Below are 21,706 nucleotides of genomic sequence, written 5' to 3'. Positions count from 1 at the left end.
GGTTTATTTGTTTCAAAATAATAAAATGTTGAACATTTTATTTTATATTAACTTTAGTTTTATCGAAAAATGATCAACCAATTATATCTTACCATTCTTTTTATGATTGGTCAAATTATTTTTAATTTATGTATTAGTATTGTTTTTACAGAAAAGTAAATGTCTTAATCATGTGTTTTTAGACATAACAATTTACATTACGAAACAAAGTGCATATTTTTCGTTAGTTGAGTTTGGTCAGGTTAAAATTAGGTTAATTTCATACTATTCGGTTACTTTTATGACTAGAGGCCGAGCCCCGCGCAAGCGCGGAGTTATTTGTGTATGCTGTTGTTGTTCAGTTTTGCTTACTGTTAGCGTTGTTAGTTATGTTGTTCTTACTCTTGTGTTGGTGCGTGCAGTTATTTGACAAAGCAGAGGGTCGGAGGTGGTGGAATTAGTAGGGAGGCAACTGTTTGTTGTTGATTACGTGTAGGACGCTTTGTGAACGAAGACCAGTTGATACATATATATTTTTTGTATTTAGTTGTCTGCATCCCAATTCCCACCGAGGAACATATGATGGTGTGCTTGTGTCATTTTTTCTGGGGTTTTTGTTTTGTTTTGGTGACTATTGGATTTTAGTTGGTTTCTTTGTTGCATTGTTTAACGTCGATGCCATGTAACTATCTGAACATGTTCTCATGCATGAAGCAAAAGACATGCTTATTTTCTCGAAATGGAAAGATCCAACAACGTTCCCCTTTATTTAAAAACCAAGTAACTCTTCTCCTGGTAGAAGATAGTTTGCAGATAATTAAAAACAACCAAAGTTGAAAGTAGGAAAAAACATACGAAAATGGTTATTTCATTGACACATAAGCTAAGCGGGGATGACGGTTTGATGGACTTGAAACAATCACTCACGTGCCTCTTTTCTTCGTTTTCAAAGCTTGGCATTGCTTCATCAACTTCTTCGGCTCTCCTGGGCACATGAACCGTGTAGCTAACAGTTGATGCTGGTAGTATAGATTGGGAATCCACGTCTGGAGTTTTGTTGCTGCTGGCAGTCTGAAACACATTTGTACGTGTGTGTTCTATTAGATGATGTTATTCTGTTAGATATATGCATGAAAGTACTATATTCAGCAGAAATTGTTTAGCATCAACATGTTTCTTGAGAAAAAATATATGACTATCCCTAAATATCTTTTGGACTGACCGTGGTGATCACCATGACAAACTGGGTTATATCATCTGAGTTCATAAGACCCTAAACGGGCCGCATCATCGTCAGTCACACAAAGCAAGTACACGACCACCGTACTGGTGTATGAGATTATATAAGTTTTCTTAAAGCATGAGCAAATGGATAAAAACATGAGAACTATGTGAAAGCGGGCTTGGGTCAATGAGATTAAAACATACCATAAGCCGAGTCGTTGTTGAGACGTTTTTGAGGTCAGTGCCTAGCAGAAAACGTTTTTGGCCAACAACATCTGAAAGTTAACAAATGGAATTAAGAATCAGTAGCTAATATGAATGCACGGCGTTGGAGAAATTTGACTGTGATATATAAAACTATACCGGGGGTTCTAAGTTTGTGTTTGTAAGAGCCTGGAGATGATCGAATCTCTGTCCATCTTCCAACTTCAAACCTATCATTTACGATCGCTGCCGTCCGTAAAGATTGTCGGTAAGAAGAGTTAAATACGTAGACTAATAGTTTTAGTTTTTATGAAATATGGAAGGAAGAAATCATTCATGTTAGAGTGAAGATGACGGTACCTTTTTTCTAGCAAAAGGAGGGTGATTCCCATAAATTCACCATTTTTATTGATGTTACGGGGATCCCAGTAGCTGAGGAGACGGCCAACAACAAACTTGAGAAGACCGACAAAGGCGGAGAGCGTTGAAGATGGTGGGGAGGACGGCAATAGCATCAGAGACAGACATGCTCAACAATTGAAAAAAAAAACAGTGTTGGTAGATACGAGAGGTTGGACTCCTGGATCTAGCATGACCTATATATAGCGATGCCGTTCGTATCAGTTATGAGACGCTAGCGTTTTTTATGGTGTGCGTAAAGAGGTGGAGATGAAGAAATAGAGGGAGACTAAGAGTTCCATGGATTTGATTGGAGAAGTTTAGACAGTAGCGTCTGTGTATTGGAGGGGAGACACATGATTGAGAAAACCATAGGTCTCAGTCGAAGACGAAGAGCTGACGACTTGCAAGCTTTTTAGGGCCAGTTTTATGGTTTATTAAGATAGACTTAGGCTTTAATCAAATGTATAAGCTGATGTAATAGATGGGCTAGCGAGTTTAAAAAATAACCCCACAAATCAATCAGCAAATAATAGAGAACGTGATTTGTAAATCATTTTATTTATATGTGGGACATGATTAAACCGACCTTCATAAATATATATTAGTTTCGGCCATCAATGTACAAAGTATCCTTTAGTCTAGTGGTATAAATGTTGGTGTTTATATGTTAATAACCTGGGTTCGAACCAATGGCTTGACATTTTTTCACTTATTTTAAAGATGGGACCCACAAAATGCTATTTAATTTTTTTTGGTAATATTATTGAAATTATCTTAAACTTTTAACATTAAATTCACAGTTTAATATTTACACTTTAAAAATAGTTTTTTTTTTTTTTGATAAAACACTTTAAAAATAGTTTTAAAAACTAAACATGCAATTATTTATAGGGGCACATTTATTGTCTTACTTTTTAATAAATGTTAATTTTAAATATGTTATGTTATATCTTGTCACAAAACATATTTTTAATGTAATTTAAGAGTATTTCTCTAGTTAGATCGGGGGTAATTTAGGTTGCATTGGATAATAAACCCCATTGGAATGGCCCAACTTAGAAGACACTTTCATAAGTAGCTTTGGTTTATAATAATCTGCAGATTATGTTATACATACATACCCGTCGTCGGAATCTCGCGACAAAAGAGAAACCCCTAATTCATCCCTAATTGGGGATTAAAGCAATGGTGAAAATCGAAGTGAAACCTGAGATGTGTGAGGAGATCAAAACAAAAGATCATAAGCATCTTCTTCGCGTTCTGATGCAAGGGACAGTGAGAGATGGTTCTCCGACCATGAATCGGCTCAAATACGAGGTAATGTCTTGTTCGTGCTTTGCTTTGTCTGTTGTTGCTGTCTGTTTGTTTCTTACATGTTCTTGCTTCTGGTTTTGATTTTTTGTTTTAATCTCCAAAAGATGAAACTAGTGTTTTGCTTTGTCTGTTGTTGCTTCTGTTCTGTCTGTTTCTCATATATATATATTTTTTTTTCTGTTTCTGTTTTTGTGTTTTTCTTGCAGGCTCAAATACAAATCCTGAGTCAATGGCAACCTGAGAAAAACTAAGCCGAGGAGATTGGAAGAATATATGATACTTGGATCGGGAAGATTGGTAAACAGCATAAAGAGGTAGGTCCCCTTTTTACTAGATTGTGTGTTTAGCTAATAACATCGTGCATTGAGTATTGTTCCAATCCTTGAGGGATAACATTGAGTTATTTGTTCAAGAGAGTCTCTTGGTTTGGTTCGAACAAATCTGCCATTTTATCGAGCATGGGATGGAAAAAGAGGCCGAGGCTGCTGCAGTTTGATTTATATCTTCTTGAAAACTAGTTTTGAAGTATCAAGGTTTCTTCTATAGCTTGCTTTTTGATAGTTATTGTATTCTCAATGTGTATATTGACGATAGTTTGTATGCTAATGCTTACCTTCTTCCTTTTGTCAGAATGATGCGGAGCCGTGATTTTGGAAACCTTCCATGGACCAATCTATTTATAGGAATCACATTTTACCGTTGTAAATACTCAAAGGAGTTGCAACCTGAAGAAGCAGACTCCATCGAAAACGCATCTTACATGTCGGAGTCAAGATCTGATGTTATGGCTGAGTGTTCAGCCAGGGACGAGTCACTTTACTCTGTGGAGTCCGTTAGAAACGAATTGGAGGCTTCTGTCATGAACTATGAAAGAAACACTCCGGGTGTGAGTCAGTGTCAGTGTCAGTGATGGAAGTGAAGGTGAAACTTGAGAATGTAAAACTGGAGGAGAGTCCTCCTCAGCTTTTCACTGCCCCACCACGAATCTATGCCTCATCTGAAGAAAACGGAGAGACTTTGAAAGATGGAGTTGCATTTGATCCCGCTCTTATTCAGATTCTTGGTTAGTATTATTACTTTTAGAGTATGAGACCCACAACCAGTTCTTTTGACCTCATGGCTTCTTTGTTTTTTTTTAGGGGACATGGATCTATTGGTTGCTTCCTTTGAAACCGCCAGAGGATCATGATTGTCATAGAAAGATAGTCAGTGACTCTTATTATAAGGACGCAGTGGAGTATATGCGGCTTACTATGCAGTCTCCTCGCTATGTATCTTTAACCTGCATTACATCCTCTTGTACATGTAAAAAGAAACTAATAAAACTAACCATTTCCGTCTATATGATTCATAATCTCATAATGTTAGCTTCAATGTCTCACACTGATTAGATGTTGAGAATTGCTTAAAATACCTTAAGTTGGTTACCACTTTTCAAAAATACATTCGATAAAAAAATACAATAACATTTGAGTTTAGGGTTTAGTGATTAGTTTTTAGGATTTAGTATTTAGGGTGGGGTTGGGTATTATAAACTTCTATAAATGTTTTATAAGTTTTTATAAATATTTATAAATGATTATTCTTAGATGTTTTTTTTTTTAATTTCCTTGTAGCTTCTGTTAATTGGAGGTCTTGTAGATGAAGCGATGAAAGTGGTTGAGGAGATGTGCAACAAAGTACATGACATCAAACCTTTCAGGTAAAAAAAGATCTCTCTTATTCCCTATTAATTTAGTATGTCTGTGTCTGCCTTAGGAAGTTAGAATATAGAAAAAGAAGAGTATCTGAAGTGTGGTTTTGTTTATTTTGCTGTAGAATTAAGGCAGCTATGATGGAGAAGTTTCACCATAAAAGCGAGATGCTAGCAAAATGCTACGAAGATATCTTAAAGATTGATCCTACCTGTGTAACCACCCTGAAGAAGCTTATTGTAATGTCAAAAGAAGGTACTAATACTTTCGATCAATCCATTGTAATCCCTCCCAAGTAGTCTCTAATACCATTTGTTTTTTTTTAAACTTACTTGAAGTTGGATATGGTAGAGAGTCTTTGATCGAAATGATAGCGTTGCATGTAGAAGCTTCTTTTCCCGGCGCAGAGATCTGGAAAGAGTTTGCTGAAGTGTTGATTCTTGTCTTTGAGAATGGTGATGAAGACCGAATGTCAGTATGCTTCAACGGATCTGGAGAAGAAGGGAGTCAGCAAACATACTCTGTTAGATACAACCCGATACCTAGAATGTTCACTGATACATCAACATCATCATGGACACTTCGAGCTAAGTGGTGGCTAAACCGCCATTTCTCCCCGGAGATACTCGAGGCAGAAATGAGAAACGGTACAGGAGATTTGGAGATGATGAGATTGATGAGTTACAAAGCGGCATGTGCGAGTCGTATCTACGGACCAGAGTTTGGTTATGTAACAAAAGTTTATGGTCTGCTGGAGAATAACATGAACAACATTTGTATGCTGGTGGAGAATGATTGTAGTAACAACAGGTAGGTTAGTGAAATATAGCAAACGTTTGGAGTTAAACTTTTTGCAAAGTCACGGACACAATTGGAACAGGATATACAATTTAGAATAGTTTTTACACGTTACATTTTTTTGTTTTAATAATTTTTCACTGTAATTTTGTATTATTGTAAGATTTATTTTGATGTAGCATTATACTGGCCTCTACAAATTTTGAGGTTTCATAAGATACGTGAGAAGTACCACCAACAAAATATGTTTACACAAGTTTGAATATATTTTTGTTTATTGACAACAGAAATGACACATTGAACATCCACACACAAGCATCTACTGTTGCTTTCTCATCGTTACTTTGTCATCCTCTTCTATTACAAAATCACAACTTGATTGATGTTCTGTCTGTTGTTACTCACTTAAGGCGCTCGCCTTTTCTCAGTTCTTGTGCATGTATATCATTCTTACTATGTTTCAATACCCTACCATTTGCCTGTTTTTCTCTATGAATATATAAAAAAAGGTGGAAAACTTGAGGAAACACATGCAAGTTGCCTTTCCAGCTTAGGGGAGATACGAGTTCATGGTCTAATGGTAATGTAAATCAGTGCAAAATCCATTTTCTTTCACACCCATCAAACATGTGCTTAACTAACTTTTGCTACTCAGTCTCAGTTTTATTACCTTGCTGATTCTGTGCCTATAAAGTACATCTTCCGGGATAACCATTCTAAGCAGGCCCTGGTTTATCCACGCAGAAACTATACTTGTTAACAGATCACAAGAGCCAAGCATATCCCACAGCTTTGGTAAATCTCAAATTAGACATTGCTCCGGTTCTGATTAATCCCCTCAAGGAGTCGTTGGGCTGATCCATGGTGCATACAAGAAGACAAAGAAATCTCTGGCCAAACCGATCCCTAAACCTTCTACTGGACGACAAGGAGAGAGAGTTTGTTGCTTCTGAAACCATAGTAAGATGTTCATTGTCAACAGCAAGAGCTGCTGAGTTGAACTCAAAATGTTTCATACGAAAAACGCAGGAGAGGGAAACTGGAGAGACTGTGAGTAAAAGTAAAACAATAAGCACGAAGCTAATTGTGGCTACAAAAAACAACATCAGAATGCAAGGAAAGTCTAGTATGTCTTGTTTACTATCATCATATATTTTCAGAATCAAGAATCGGAGAAAGAGATGTATAGATGGTAAGACACTCGCTTCTCTTGCAAAATTTATGGTCTTTGAGATGCCTGATACCTGAGGATTGAGTCGCTAAAAGGGAGGGAGAGATACTCTGGACAAAGAAGATATGGATAGATCTCTTATACATACGATGCGGTGCACCCTCCTATCTTGTACCAAAAGAAGTAAGAGAGGAAGGAAGAATAAGTTTGGTCCAGGAATGTTGCTACTTTTAATGAGTATTGCTTTTAGGAAGAATAAGGAATAACGACTTGTTGCTGAGTCATCGACAGAGCACTTGCGATGTTGGTCACGGAGAGTGCATGGGAACGTCAGCAAGAAGGGTAACCAGCAATATAAGAAAGAGAGAAGGACGTTAAAGTAGAGTATCAGTTGTATGATCAATATGACAAAAAAAATAGAAAACCACAAAACCCACACAGAAACCCATATGAAGACGAACAAAGCTTTAAACTTTCAGCAGATAAGATACCAAAACCACATCAGAAACGCAGAATCAACATATAAACCATGAAATGATGGAGAATAAATAAGAGATCTACGTACTAATGATGACATTGTGACAAAAATAAAAACAAACATCTCAGTTTCTATAGCTTTTTCAAATTTTCCAACATAAATTTAAAACTGTGAATTTTGTTCAGTTTCATACAAACGGTATAGATATATTCAATTTCTTCATCACATTCTCCTTTTACATTCTCCTTTTAATACTCGATCTATTTTTGATACCCAATTAATATCTAAACATTTAAAATCAAAAAGCCACCACAAAACTAAATAAATGAATAGAAAGAGTTGAACATAAAAATGAACACTGCATTGCAAACATATCAAGAAACTAGTGTATATTGAAAACAAACAAAATGAGCTGAAAATGAAAATGGCCATTGCATTTTTCATTATGCATTTACTAAACAATTTAGATGGCAAATACAAACTGAAAAATTATGTGTTTTTTTACTGAATCAAAATCACAAAAGTTCTCTTAAAACATCACTAAAATGACAGGTTATCAAGTGCATCATCTACTTATGAACCTTTGGACCAATTTTGCCTAGAGTCTCCGGAAGACAATAAATTATGAGCTAGTCCATTTTATGAGTCAAAGCTTAAGAGATATCATCTAGTTGACGAGATATGAAACACAACACATACTTTTGGGTATCATCTTGCTTATCAAACACAACACCTAGTCATTTTGTAAGTTATTGTCTTCCTATTTAGCACCCAAACTATTTTTCAATACTCAATTAATACCTAAAATTTTGAAAATGGAAAGTCTTAAACCGACAAATAATGGCCTTTTAATTATTCGGTTTAACGGGGTGATGATGTTAGTTTTAAGGGGTAATATTTTGGATTTTGAAAGTTTGAGTATTAATTAAGTGACAAAATAATGGTCTTTATATATTTTATAGCAAATAAAATTTATCTCAGGTATTTTTGGGATTTTTATCTATATTATCCTAAATATAAGAAGACAAAACGATCTAAATATAAGATTAAAAACGAATATTAAATAAATAAAGTTAGAAGTCCTTTGGGCCTTAGTTTCGTTCAACCGTATGACCTTTTAAATGGCCTATTTCACTAGCAAAATAATACAATATTCGATTCTCCCTAGAACTGTTAGGGAAGGATACTGTGGAGCTTACGACATTAAAGTGTTTGGATCTTCAAAATGTCTAGAAGACAATGTTACTTTGATGTTCTACTGATATGTTATTTGAGAGCTTTTGTGATTGTAATCAGCGTATGAATTCTTTGAGGATTCTAGAAGCTAACTCATTCAAACGTATCAATTAGCTTCTTATGGCATTAAAATGTATGAATCTTCAACATGTTTAAATAAATAAATAATAGATTTTTTTATGTTTTTGAATTATACTTTTTCAAATTCGATTTTTTCATAATTTTTGTTTGTGTTGTGTTTTTCAAAAAAAAAAACAATTTTCAAATTTTCTTTTTGAAATTTGAAAATTAATTTGGAAACTACTTTTTTTTATTTTTTTTAAATATTTAAGTATATATTTGTTAGAATCCTAAATTCCACATTCCAAAAACCTTAGTCCACCCCTCAACTCTAAACTCTAAGTTTATATTAGTTATACCTATGGTTATATATATATTTTTCTATTTTTAAAAGTGAGGGTAAAAGTGGTTAAGGTAAACATAAAAAATGGTATTGGATTATGATATTTTTGAAAATTTTCTAAGTTTCAAAAAGTGAAAAAGGGTCTTAAAGCTTGAAACTATTAGGAATTGCTTTACTCTAAATTTAGTTACTTGTCGTAAAAGTTAAAAGTATAGTATAAATCCATTTTAATAGATACGTTAAATAAAAGATTCAACAGTTGAATAAATAAAATGAGCATGTTGGATAATGAAAAATGATGATGTTGATTATATTGTGTTGAAAATATTCAACATTTTTAATGATGATGAAACTAATTGTAACTTTGTGTTCAAGTGAATGGTGATGTTTTGATACGTACATTGATGATACTTGTGTTAATATATGTATGATCTCTAGTTTCTCTACTAAGGAGCTGGGCGATCCCGAAATTAGATATTTTAGGAAGCGTATCTTTGTTTTAAAGTTAGTGTTGATGTTTATGAAATATAAATCTTAGTGGAGATACAACATTCATCTTTTGAATCCTTGAATGATGGTGTGTCAGTGTGAAGTAATCTATAACTTTTTGAATTCCTATAATTTGAACCATGCAATTGAATCAACTTAGGTCTATAAAAGAACATTCAATTGTTTGAAAAATTTTAGATATAAGAAAATCCATATTAACCAAAATAAATACAAATGCACGCAATGTTTGTGGTACTCAGAAAATTCACACAAGTATCAATTCTGTCAACTAACCTCTCATGCCAACACTCCAAATATTGAACACATATTAGTCTCAATTCTTTGTCAACACTCCAAAGATAGTAAGGCATATTGAACTATTTATAAACTATATTTACAATGAAATTGTTAAAAATAAAATTCAATAGTTGAGTAGGTATAATGGGGTTGTTGAAAAAGATGTTGAATAACTATGTAAATTAAAATTTATTGAATAGAATAAAAGACAAGAACAGACAATGTCATAGTAATTTAATTTAATTTAATAAAATTACATTTTACATTAAAAGTATCATTAAATCTATAAATTAAAAACTATTCAATTAATTACAAAGTAGACCGTAAATTATGATTGGATACACAATTTTGATCAAACTACAGTTTACCTAAAAAATATAAAACATCTTTATATATTAAAACATTAAATTTTTTAAAAATATTATATATAGAACGGAAGGAGTATCTAATAACATTTCTCAAAATATAATAAACAAAAAATAAATTTTCACGTTTTATATTTCACAATATTTTACATCAATACATATAATATAATTTAAAATTATTTTTTTAGTTTTAAATGGAAACAATAAAATATGATTAATTACATAATTGTTTTATAAAATTCAAGTTACCTAAACATTTTATAAGTTTCATAATACAGTAGAAACTATATAAATTAATACTCGATAAATTAATAAACATCGTAAATTAATAAATTTCTTCGATTCCAAGTTGGGCCGGTTTAAAATATAACACAAAACGATAAAATAATAAGATAATATTTTTTTCAAATAATCCTATGGAAATATATGGTCCCATTAAAATTATAAATTAATAATTTATATGTATGTACATTTTATAGAAGTACTTATATTTTTTTTATATTAGCAATGAAATTGTCTTTATATTTTCTTAAAAATTAATATATTTTGATGAGATTTATTAAAATTAGATCTAAAACACATTTAAATTCTATGGAACATATTTTATATACACCAAATAATATATTAAAACTAATATAAGAGTCGAATTTCAAAATTTTAATAAATATATAAACACTAAAATAAAAAAAAAAAATCTTATTTTAGGAAATATATATTTTAAAATAGAAAAATCTAAAAAGGGAATTTTTTATGTAAATTAATAACTTTATATATTAATAAAGAGGAATTTTAATGTTTACAACATTGTTGGTAATTTATTCATGTTTACCAGCACTAAAGAGACATTTTCAAAAATATCTTTTTCATTAAGAGGCAAAAGACTCTTATGCCATTGCTCTCTCTATATATATAATATATAATTATTTAAATAAATAAAAAATAGAATTTTTATGTTTTTGAATTATATTTTTTTCAAATTCAATTTTTTCATAATTGTTTTTTTAAATTGTGTGTTTTCAAAAAAAAACAATTTTCAAAAAAAAATTTGAAATTCAAAAATTAATTTTGAAAACTATTTTTTTTTTTTTAATATTTATGTATATATTTGTTAGAATCCTAAATTCCACATTTCAAAAACCTTAGTCCACCCCTCAACTCTAAACTCTAAGTCTATAATAGTTATAACTAGGGTTATAAATATATTTTTTTCTTTTTAAAAGTGAGGGTAAAAGTGTTTAAGGTAAACATAAAAAGTGGAATTATGATTATGGTAGTTTTGGCAATTTTCCAAGTTTCAAAAGGTGAAAAAGGGTCTTAAAGCTTGAAACCATTAGGAATGACTTTACTCTAAATATAGTTACTTGTCGTAAAAGTTTAATGTATAGTATAAATCCATTTTAATAGAGACGTTAAATAAGAGATTCAACAGTTGAATAAGTAAAATGAGCATGTTGGATAATGAAAACTGATGATGTTGATTATATTGTGTTGAAAACATTCAATATTTTTAATGATGTTGAACTTTATGCAAACTAATTGTAACTTTGTGTTCAAATGAATGGTGATGTTTTGATACGTACATCGATGATCTCTGTGCTAATAATATATGTATGGTCTCTAGTTTCTCTGCTAAGTAGCTGAGCCATCCCGAAATCAGATATTTTAGGAAGCCTATCTTTATTTTAAAGTTAGTATTGATGTTCATGAAATATAAATCTCAGTGGAGATACAACATTCATCTTTTGATTAATTGAATGATGGTGTGTCAGTGTGAAGTAATCTGTAACTTTTTGAATTCGTACAATTTGAATCATGCAATTGAATCAACTTAGGTCTATAAAAGAACATTCAATTATTTGAAAAAATTTAGATATAAGAAAATCTATATCAACCAAAATAAATACAAATGCACGCAATGTTTGTGGTACTCAGAAAATTCACACAAGTATCAATTTTGTCAACTAACCTCTCATGCCAACACTCCAAATATTGAACGCATATTAGTCTCAATTCTTTGTCAACACTCCAAAGATAGTAAGGCATATTGAACTATTTATAAACTATATTTACAATGAAATTGTTAAAAATAAAATTCAATAGTTGAGTAGGTATAATGGGGTTGTTGAAAAAGATGTTGAATAACTATGTAAATTAAAATTTATTGAATAGATTCAATGTGTTGAATCTATATAGAGAAAGAAGAGACAATGTCATAGTAATTTAATTTAATTTAATAAATTTACACTTTACATAAAAGTATCATTAAATCTATAAATTAAAGACTATTCAACTAATTACAAAGTAGACCGTAAATTATGATTGGATACACAATTTTGATCAAACTACAGTTTACCTAAAAAATATAAAATATCTTTATATATTAAAACATTAATTTTTATAAAAATATTATATATAGAACGGAAGGAGAATCTAATAACATTTCTCAAAATATAATAAACAAAAAATAAATTTTCACGTTTTATATTTCACAATATTCCACATCAATACATGTAATATAATTTAAAATTAATTTTTTTTTATAAATGGAAACAATAAAATATGATTAATTACATAATTGTGTTATAAAATTCAAGTTACCTAAACATTTTATAAGTTTCATAATACAGTAGAAACTATATAAATTAATACTCGATAAATTATTAAACACCGTAAATTAATAAATTTCTTCGATTCCAAGTTGGACCGGTTTAAAATATAACACAAAACGATAAAATAGTAAGATAATATTTTTTTCCAAAAATCCTAAAGAAATATATGGTCCCATTAAAATTATAAATTAATAATTTATATGTATGTACATTTTATAGAAGTACTTATTTTTTTTTTTTATATTCGCAATGAAATTGTCTTTATATTTTCTTAAAAGTTAATATATTTTGATGAGATTTATTAAAATTAGATCTAAAACACATTTAAATTCTATGGAACATATTTTATATACACCAAATAATATATTAAAACTAATATAAGTGTCGAATTTCAAAATTTTAATTAATGTATAAACACTAAAATAAAAAAAAAATCTTATTTTAGGAAAAAAATATTTTAAAATAGAAAAATCTAAAAAGGGAATTTTTTTTGTAAATTAATAACTTTATATATTAATAAAGAGGAATTTTAATGTTTACAACATTGTTGGTAACTTTATTCAAGTTTACTAGCACTAAAGAGATATTTTTAAAAATATCTTCTTCATTAAGAGGCAAAAGACTCTTATGCCCTTGCTATCTCTATATATATAATGCATAATTATTTAAATAAAAAAAAAATAGAATTTTTATGTTTTTGAATTATATTTTTTCAAATTCAATTTTTTCATAATTTTTGTTTGAATTGTGTTTTTCAAAAAAAAAAAAAATTCAATTTTTTTTTTGAAATTCAAAAGTTAATTTTGAAACTACTTTTTTTTTTTTAATATTTATGTATGTATTTGTTAGAATCCTAAATTCCACATTTCAAAAACCTTAGTCCACCCCTCAACTCTAAACTTTAAGTCTATATTAGTTATACCTAGGGTTATAAATATATTTTTTTCTTTTTAAAAGTATGGGTAAAATTGGTTAAGGTAAACATAAAAAGTGGAATTATGATTATGGTATTTTTTGGCAATTTTCCAAGTTTCAAAAGGTGAAAACGAGTCTTAAAGCTTGAAACCATTAGGAATGGTTTTACTCTAAATATAGTTACTTGTTGTAAAAGTTAAAAGTATAGTATAAATCCATTTTAATAGAAACGTTAAATAAAAGATTCAACAGTTGAATAAGTAAAATGAGCATGTTGGATAATGAAAATTGATGATGTTGATTATATTGTGTTGAAAACATTCAACATTTTTAATGATGTTGAACTTTATGCAAACTAATAGTAACTTTGTGTTCAAATGAAAGGTGATGTTTTGATACGTACATTGATGATCTCTGTGTTAATAATATATGTATGGTCTCTAGTTTCTCTACTAAGTAGCTGAGCCATCCCGAAATCAGATATTTTAGGAAGCGTATCTTTATTTTAAAGTTAGTGTTGATGTTCATGAAATATAAATCTCAGTGGAGATACAACATTCATCTTTTGATTCCTTGAATGATGGTGTGTCAGTGTGAAGTAATCTATAACTTTTTGAATTCCTACAATTTGAACCATGCAATTGAATCAACTTAGGTCTATAAAAGAACATTCAATTATTTGAAAAAGTTTAGATATAAGAAAATCTATATCAACCAAAATAAATACAATTGCACGCAATGTTTGTGGTACTCAGAAAATTCACGCAAGTATCAATTCTATCAACTAACCTCTCATGCCAACATTCCAAATATTGAACGCATATTAGTCTCAATTCTTTGTCAACACTCCAAAGATAGTAAGGCATATTGACTATTAATAAACTCTATTTACAATGAAATTGTTAAAAATAAAATTCAATAGTTGAGTAGGTGTAATTGGGTTGTTGAAAAAGATGTTGAATTACTATGTAAATTAAAATTTATTGAATAGATTCAATGTGTTAAATCTATATAGAGAAAGAAGAGACAATGTCATAGTAATTTAATTTAATTTAATAAAATTACATTTTACATTAAAAGTATCATTAAATCTATAAATTAAAGACTATTCAACTAATTACAAAGTAGACCGTAAATTATGATTGGATACACAATTTTGATCAAACTACAATTTACCTAAAATATATAAAACATCTTTATATATTAAAACATTAATTTTTAAAAAAAATTATATATAGAACGAAAGGAGTATCTAATAACATTTCTCAAAATATAATAAATAAATAAAATATTTTCACGTTTTATATTGCACAATATTTTGCATCAATACATATAATTTAATTTAAAATAAATTTGTTTAGTTATAAATGGAAACAATAAAATATAATTGATTACATAATGTTTTTATAAAATTCAAGTTACCTAAACATTTTATATGTTTTATAATACATTAGAAACTATATAAATTAATACTCCATAAATTAATAAACACCTTAAATTAATAAATTTCTCCAATTCCAAATAGAACCATTTCAAAATATGACACAAAACGATAAAATAAAAAGATAATATTTTATCAAAAAATACTATGTAAATATATGGCTCCATTAAAATTATTAATTAATAATTTATATGTATGTATATTTTATATAGTACTTAAATTATTTGTTTTATATTCACAATGAAATTATCTTTATATTTTCTTAAAAGTTAATATATTTTGATATGATTTATTAAAGTTAGATCTAAAACACATTTAAATTCTATGGAACATATTTTATATACACCAAATAATATATTAAAACTAATATAAGTGTCAAATTTCAAAATTTTAATTAATGTATATACACTAAAATCAAAAAAATTCTTATTTGAAGAAAAATATATTTTATTAGGAAATTTATGTAACATCAATTTAGAAAAGAATTACATTTAATATTAAAATATATCAGATAAAACTTATTCTAATATAACCACCAACGTTTAGAGTATTAAATGTTTAAATTAAATAAAAAGTATAGATTGCATAGAAATTAGAATTCTTATCATTTACAAAATAATGAAAAGATTATTTACCATAAATATAGGAAATATTCAGTTGTCTATTTTAAATAAATAATATTTATATTAGAATTAAATATAATGGCATACCATTGTAAATAAGTTGAAAATCAATGTCAGAATTCTAGTATGTATAGATTGCATAGAAATTAGAATTCTTATCATTTATAAAAAAATGGAAAGGTTATTTACCATGAATATAGAAAATATTCAGTTGTCTATTTTAAATAAATGATATTTATATTAGAATTAAATGCAATGACATATCATTTTAAATAAGTTAAAAATCAAAGGCATAATCGTAGTAAGGCAATTGTTTTAATAGTATAGATTCGAGTGAATAAATAACTTTCATCTGTAGCACTCAATCTTATCTCTTCATTAGATTAAGTTAGGTTTTATTTACTCAAAGTGTGAAGAATTAGGGTTGACTAGGCTAACACTTTTGTAATGCCAATTTGAGCTTCATAATATATGATTTGGCGAAAAAGATTTAAATTTTAAAAAAAAATACTACTTTAGATACATAAATTAGACTAGATTTCACATGTTTTATAAAAAAATTCTATTTTATAGAAAAAATATTGAAAATAGTCTTAGGTTAACACATAATAACACCCTATACATTTGGAACAAGAAAACATAAAAGAATGAAACAACCTAGAAAAACAAATTAGCATGTACATTTTCTCAGTATTACTTAGCCAAGAAACCAAATAAAAAAGAAAGTTTTTGACCATTCACATATTTGTTATATGTGCACAAACAAAAGAATGTACAAATTTACAGAATCCTTATGGAGCTGAAAAATAAAACCAAACTCAGTTTTCTTCTCTTCATGTAAGTTTCCTTTTTTATATAAATATATATATAATAATAAACCCATTAGATTAAAAGAAGTCATTCTTCTTCTTCCTATTATACTTTTCTCTTCTCCATGACCAATGCTTCTGATTTACAGATTGGGCAAACGTTCTTCACAATCAGCCATTTCTCCAAGCATTCCGCATGATACTCGTGCCCACAATCCAAAGTAGCAATCTTTTCTTCGTTCTTGAAGCTTTCCTGTAAATAAAAACAAATCAAGAGAACTCTTAAAACGCAAAGCACCTTTAAAAGCTTCTTTGATTTTGGCTATATTTTGTTACCTGACATATGGTGCAAGGCTCAGTTTCTCTATCTTTTGTTTGTGGAGACGAGGATGACTCTTCTGCAAGGTTGATGACAGAACATGTTCTTGTTTTTAGATGGTTCTTAACATCTTCCTCTGGCAAACCAGTGTTCACAGTCCCAATCCGCTCACTCAAGGCAAGAAGCTCCTGTCAGACCAACGGGTTATCAAATCAATTTCAACAATACTGTGATCGCAGAAAACTTCACTGTGGCTTCTCAAAGTCATGCTAAAGCCACTTCTCAGCGGGGGAATATAAAAAGACATGTGGCTAAATACATAACTCTGGCAGTAAATCAGTAAAAACTAAAGACTAATGATCATTGTTCTATAAATCGGCCTAGGCTGCACCTAATCTTTTAAAAAATCGGTTTAGTCACCTGCCTAATCGATAGTCCCCTATAAAGCGCCTAATTGCTGCCTATTCTTGAACATTCCTAACGATTGACTCACCTCATAAGACATTTCCTCTATGTCTAAACGCATATCTCGATGATGATCAATGTGGTTATTTCCAGAACCGCCAAGGAAGTCTCCAAACTCCAATATAGCAGCTTCCTACACACATTGAGAGAACCACAAGACACAAAATCTTGAGCAACAACGAGAGTCAAGAAGATGGGGAAAGAACAAATGAGGCAAGAAGTTTATACATCATCAGGCATCACTCTAAGCCGAGGAACTCCTCCACGGTGTTGTCTAAGAGCTGCTAAAGGTGGAGGATGCTGGTATATCCGAAACCCTGTTGGTTGAACTGGACCCATCTCTGGACCGTTATTGATTGTGTTCTGAGGAGCAAAGTTCCTAAAAGGGACTCTGTACGAGGGTGAAGAAGCCATGGGAGGGTATAATGTGGCGCTCTGACCTCTCACTCCTTGTACAGGAGGAGGTGCCGGGTGATGTTGATGACTATAGTAATGGTCCCTTGGGTTTAATGGAGAAGGAAACATGAATGGTGCAGGGTTTCTTCTACTAGACTCTAAGGAACCAGCGACAATGTTACTACCTAAAAACAACATTCAAAGATAGATGTATAAGATTACAAAGTTCAAAAACTTTAAAAAGAGACCATGGGTTGGTTGGTAGGTACCTTGCATGTAAGGTGTATGGGGCCAAAACGAAGGTGAACCATCGGGTCTGCCAAGGTGTTGATCATACCATATTGAGCCAGGAGGTGGGTAAGGATGATGACCAGCATAGTTCCCTTGAATGAAGCCGTTTGGAGCATGAGGAGGAGGAGGAGGAGGAAGAACAGGGTTCATTGTAACAGCTCCTGGCCTGCTCCTTGCGCCTCCAAATGGAGCTACTGTCTCAGGTGCATTATTGAATGGTGCTGCTAAAGTACTTAAGTACTGAGGACCTTCAGCGTTCTTTCTTTTATATGCCCCTGGTGTGTGATCCATAAAATGATCAGAACTTACTCCGTGACTGCTAGAAGATGGTAACTGACTTGGGGGAGCCTGAAATGCCACATAGGGAGCATAGTAGTTGGTGGGAGGAGGCTGATGATGATGATGATGGTACTGAGGAAGACCATAGAACATTGTCGAGTTGTCTTGAAGAGAATTAGGAACGTTTGCAACCATGGCAGGTTGTGGAAAGCTGCCTACAAGGAGGCAAGGTCCTGGCTGGAGAGAGGCTTGAGATTGGTGGTGCTGCTGCTGCTCCATTTCTAAATCGACTGATCTATTTCTTTGTCCCATTTCGCTTGCTGCATAAGCCCTCTGATAGGTTTTTTGAGTTATATAAAAAGGAAACATCAGCAAACATAATAATGATGACACAACAAAGTATAAACTGAGTAAGAAATCGAGGTTTTTTTTGACATCAATAAATGCAATATAATTACACCACACCTTCTCTGAAGCTGATACTTAAAACTAAGCTATATAACATCTTCCTAAGCTGTATATGTCAACTTCTGATATGGGAATTAAAACATACAAAGCACATGTTCAGGGAAGATTGCATTGTGCATTCTCAAAACTCAGGGTTAAAGCCAAGATCATTTTCATGAAAATTAAAGTAAAACTTTTTTAGCTGCAGAAATAAAACCAAGTTCAGAAACTAAGAACAAGTTCTTCAAATGCCAAAAAATAAATAAAAATATCAAAGCTTTCATTTAACAATAAATGCAACATTATTACACCAGCTGACACTTAGAAACTAAAGCTATATAACATCTTTGTAAGCTGTATATGTCAACTTTTTCTGATAGGGGAACTAAAACATACAAAGCACATGTTCTGGGAAGATTGCATTGTGCATTCTCAAACTCAGGGTAATAAAGCCAAGATCATGCTCATGAAAATAAAACAACACTTTTAGCTGCATAAATAAAAACCAAGTTACGAATAAATTCTTCAAATGCCAAAAAAGAAAAAAAAAATTGAAGCTTTCACAAAATAATAAGAAAAAAAAAAGAAAAGATGAAACAACCCACCACCTCCATGCCTAACAAAAAAATCAGAACAATCATTTTAATGCAATATTAGAGAGAGGGAAAAAAAAACAGACCTTGAAAGATAAAAGGATAAAGCTTCGGAGATTTCAAAGGGGGCTGCAACAGAGCTAAGACAAGACAAAAAGACTTGTAATAATCCGAAACCGAAAACTCCCTGCAAAACATGTAATAAAGGGTTAGATAATCAACAATCTTCTTAGATGATCATCAAAACAGATTAAAATCACAAAACCCAGAACAATGCAATTTATCGAGCAACAAAACATAAAATTAAAAAAGAAAACACACCAAAATAAATAATGATTTGAATTACAAAAAACAAAAAGCTTCAGAAGCCGATTATCATGATGATTAAAGATGATAATTACCTGATTATGTTAAATCAGGGAGAGAGAGACAGAGAGAGAGAGATCCAAAGAGGAGGCGAGAGAGAGAGAGAGAGAGAGAGAGAGAGAGAGAGGGACGTCGGTTTCTCCTTTGATTCTAAACTTCTTCTCCGCACTGTGTCGATTGAAAGGTTTTTATTTCGCATTTTATCATTTCCCATTTTTCTCTTCTATTTTTTCATTGGTTTCTCTTTTTTTCCTTCATTTTTTATTGGTTTCTCATTTTTGCAGCTTATTGTTTTTAAACACTTAGCTAGATTATCTTTTTATCCTTTCAATTGGTAATTTAAATATAGGTCTAATGGTATAAAGTATAATAACTAATATTCTAAATAATGATAAAAAAAAAAGAAATAATAGTTGGACCGTACTTTTATCAATGGTCACACTGCTATTTTAATAGAATAGATTAAAAAAATAGAAAGTGCCCTAATTAATTATAGACCTAAACGTCGCCGTATATGTAATTAAGTAGCCGATGCTAGTCTTGCATAAATGATAATCGTTTTTGGTAATATCATCTTAATAGTTATTTATTATTGACCTTTTAATTAGTAGAAATTTGTTATCTTACAATCAGTTTTTTTTAAGTCTTCACTAGAGCTTATTTGCTGAAGCATGCCAAGCATGAATTAAAATTCATTTATTAGTCAAGTTTAATTAATTATTCATGATTTTGTTTCCATAAAATGATCCTTAATTATATGATTACTTACTCCCATCAAAATAAATAAATTGCGTTTCTGGTGACGTGTTAATAATAGTTTATCTTTCTGCGTTGGATAGATTTTGAGCCAAGTTATTTAATTGTTTGGCTTCTCTAAACACAAAGCTTTTGGGAAGTGTCTCCATGTGCTTTTCTTTGTTGAACCAGCTAATTATGCCCCAAACATTAATTTACAATTTATGGCTTACACTAGCTGATTTGTGAATAATCTAAACTAATATACAACCACATCTTGTCCAAGAAACTTATAAAACTCAAATGCGTTGCTATTACTGTAAGTGGTGATATTATCTTTCATGCAAACACCATTCAAATTGTGTTTTGTAATACAGAAACAAAACTTTTCTGGGAATAGTTATTAGAAAAAACAACACAATATTTAGTAAAAAAAACACAATATACTATAAGAATTGGATTTTGCATTAGTAAGGACAATGATTCAATGACATGTAGTATATGTGCTGACGCCGTCGACACATCATCACTTCTATTCAACTTTTGTTAGAAGAAATAATAATATGTTTTTATATAGAGTACAGTTATGGAATTGGCTAATGGCTATACATGCTTAAAATTTGATGGAACAATCGGTAGAACCCGTTCAAAACATATAAAAAACTTCGTAACATTCCGAGTTGTGATATATGGAAAGACTTAAGATGATTGATTTGGCTATCTATGTCACCAAAATTGACTTACATTTTCTGTTATACATCCGTTTAGAACTTCAAAGTTAAGCGTGCTTGGACTGGAGTAGTGAAAGGATGGGTAACCTATCGGAAAGTGATTTGCGATAGCGTGCGAGTGAGTGAGGCCAAAGCACGGGGAAATGTCATGTGGTGATTGCAGGGTAAGTAAACAAGACTTTCGGACCTTATAAAATTAACGGACCGACCGTCGGACAGGATGGGGCCCACGGGCCGAGAGAGCGGGCATGGGCGGTACATTAGCCGTGGACGGTCGGGTGTTATAAACTTAGTTCGAACTTTTTACACAAAATAATATTGCAAGATGTTAAGAAATAAAAGTGAAACCGCCTTTAAAAAGAAACGTACGTAAATACTTAAAACTTAATTATACACATAAATTAATACTACAAATGCTAGAAAAACTGCTTCTTACAAATTAGTGAAATATTTGTTTAATAACAATAATTAACATAACAGCTTGACCAAGTCCAAATCTATAACAAACAAAATAACAGCTTCACCAAATACGTACAACAACGCGTAATTATGATGAGCGCGGAAACTTGACTATAATCCTATATAAAAACATATTATTTCTTCCATAATCCTAAAAATATTCGATTCATAGAA

At 30.7% G+C, this 21,706-nt stretch overlaps 1 protein-coding gene and 1 pseudogene across 1 annotated transcript; one reads left to right on the top strand and one right to left on the bottom strand.

The window, feature by feature from the left end:
• Positions 1-1,246: 1,246 nt before the first annotated feature.
• Positions 1,247-5,880, top strand: LOC106451459 (annotated as a pseudogene).
• A 10,476-nt stretch (positions 5,881-16,356) lies between these two features.
• On the bottom strand, positions 16,357-19,873 carry LOC106451456 (probable E3 ubiquitin-protein ligase HIP1). The gene is made up of 7 exons (XM_013893389.3): positions 19,643-19,873; positions 19,328-19,428; positions 17,901-18,534; positions 17,464-17,816; positions 17,264-17,368; positions 16,788-16,958; positions 16,357-16,704 (listed from the first exon to the last, which is right to left on the bottom strand). Exons 3-7 carry the CDS (start codon positions 18,511-18,513, stop codon positions 16,558-16,560), a joined length of 1,389 nt encoding a protein of 462 aa, XP_013748843.1. The 5' UTR covers positions 18,514-18,534; positions 19,328-19,428; positions 19,643-19,873; the 3' UTR covers positions 16,357-16,557.
• Between the last annotated feature and the right edge of the window lie 1,833 nt (positions 19,874-21,706).

This window comes from Brassica napus, chromosome C6 (assembly GCF_020379485.1).
Source record: "Brassica napus cultivar Da-Ae chromosome C6, Da-Ae, whole genome shotgun sequence".
Lineage (NCBI taxonomy): Eukaryota > Viridiplantae > Streptophyta > Magnoliopsida > Brassicales > Brassicaceae > Brassica > Brassica napus.
The sequence above is the reverse complement of the archived record's forward strand: the minus strand, read 5'-3'. Positions and strand labels throughout refer to the sequence as shown.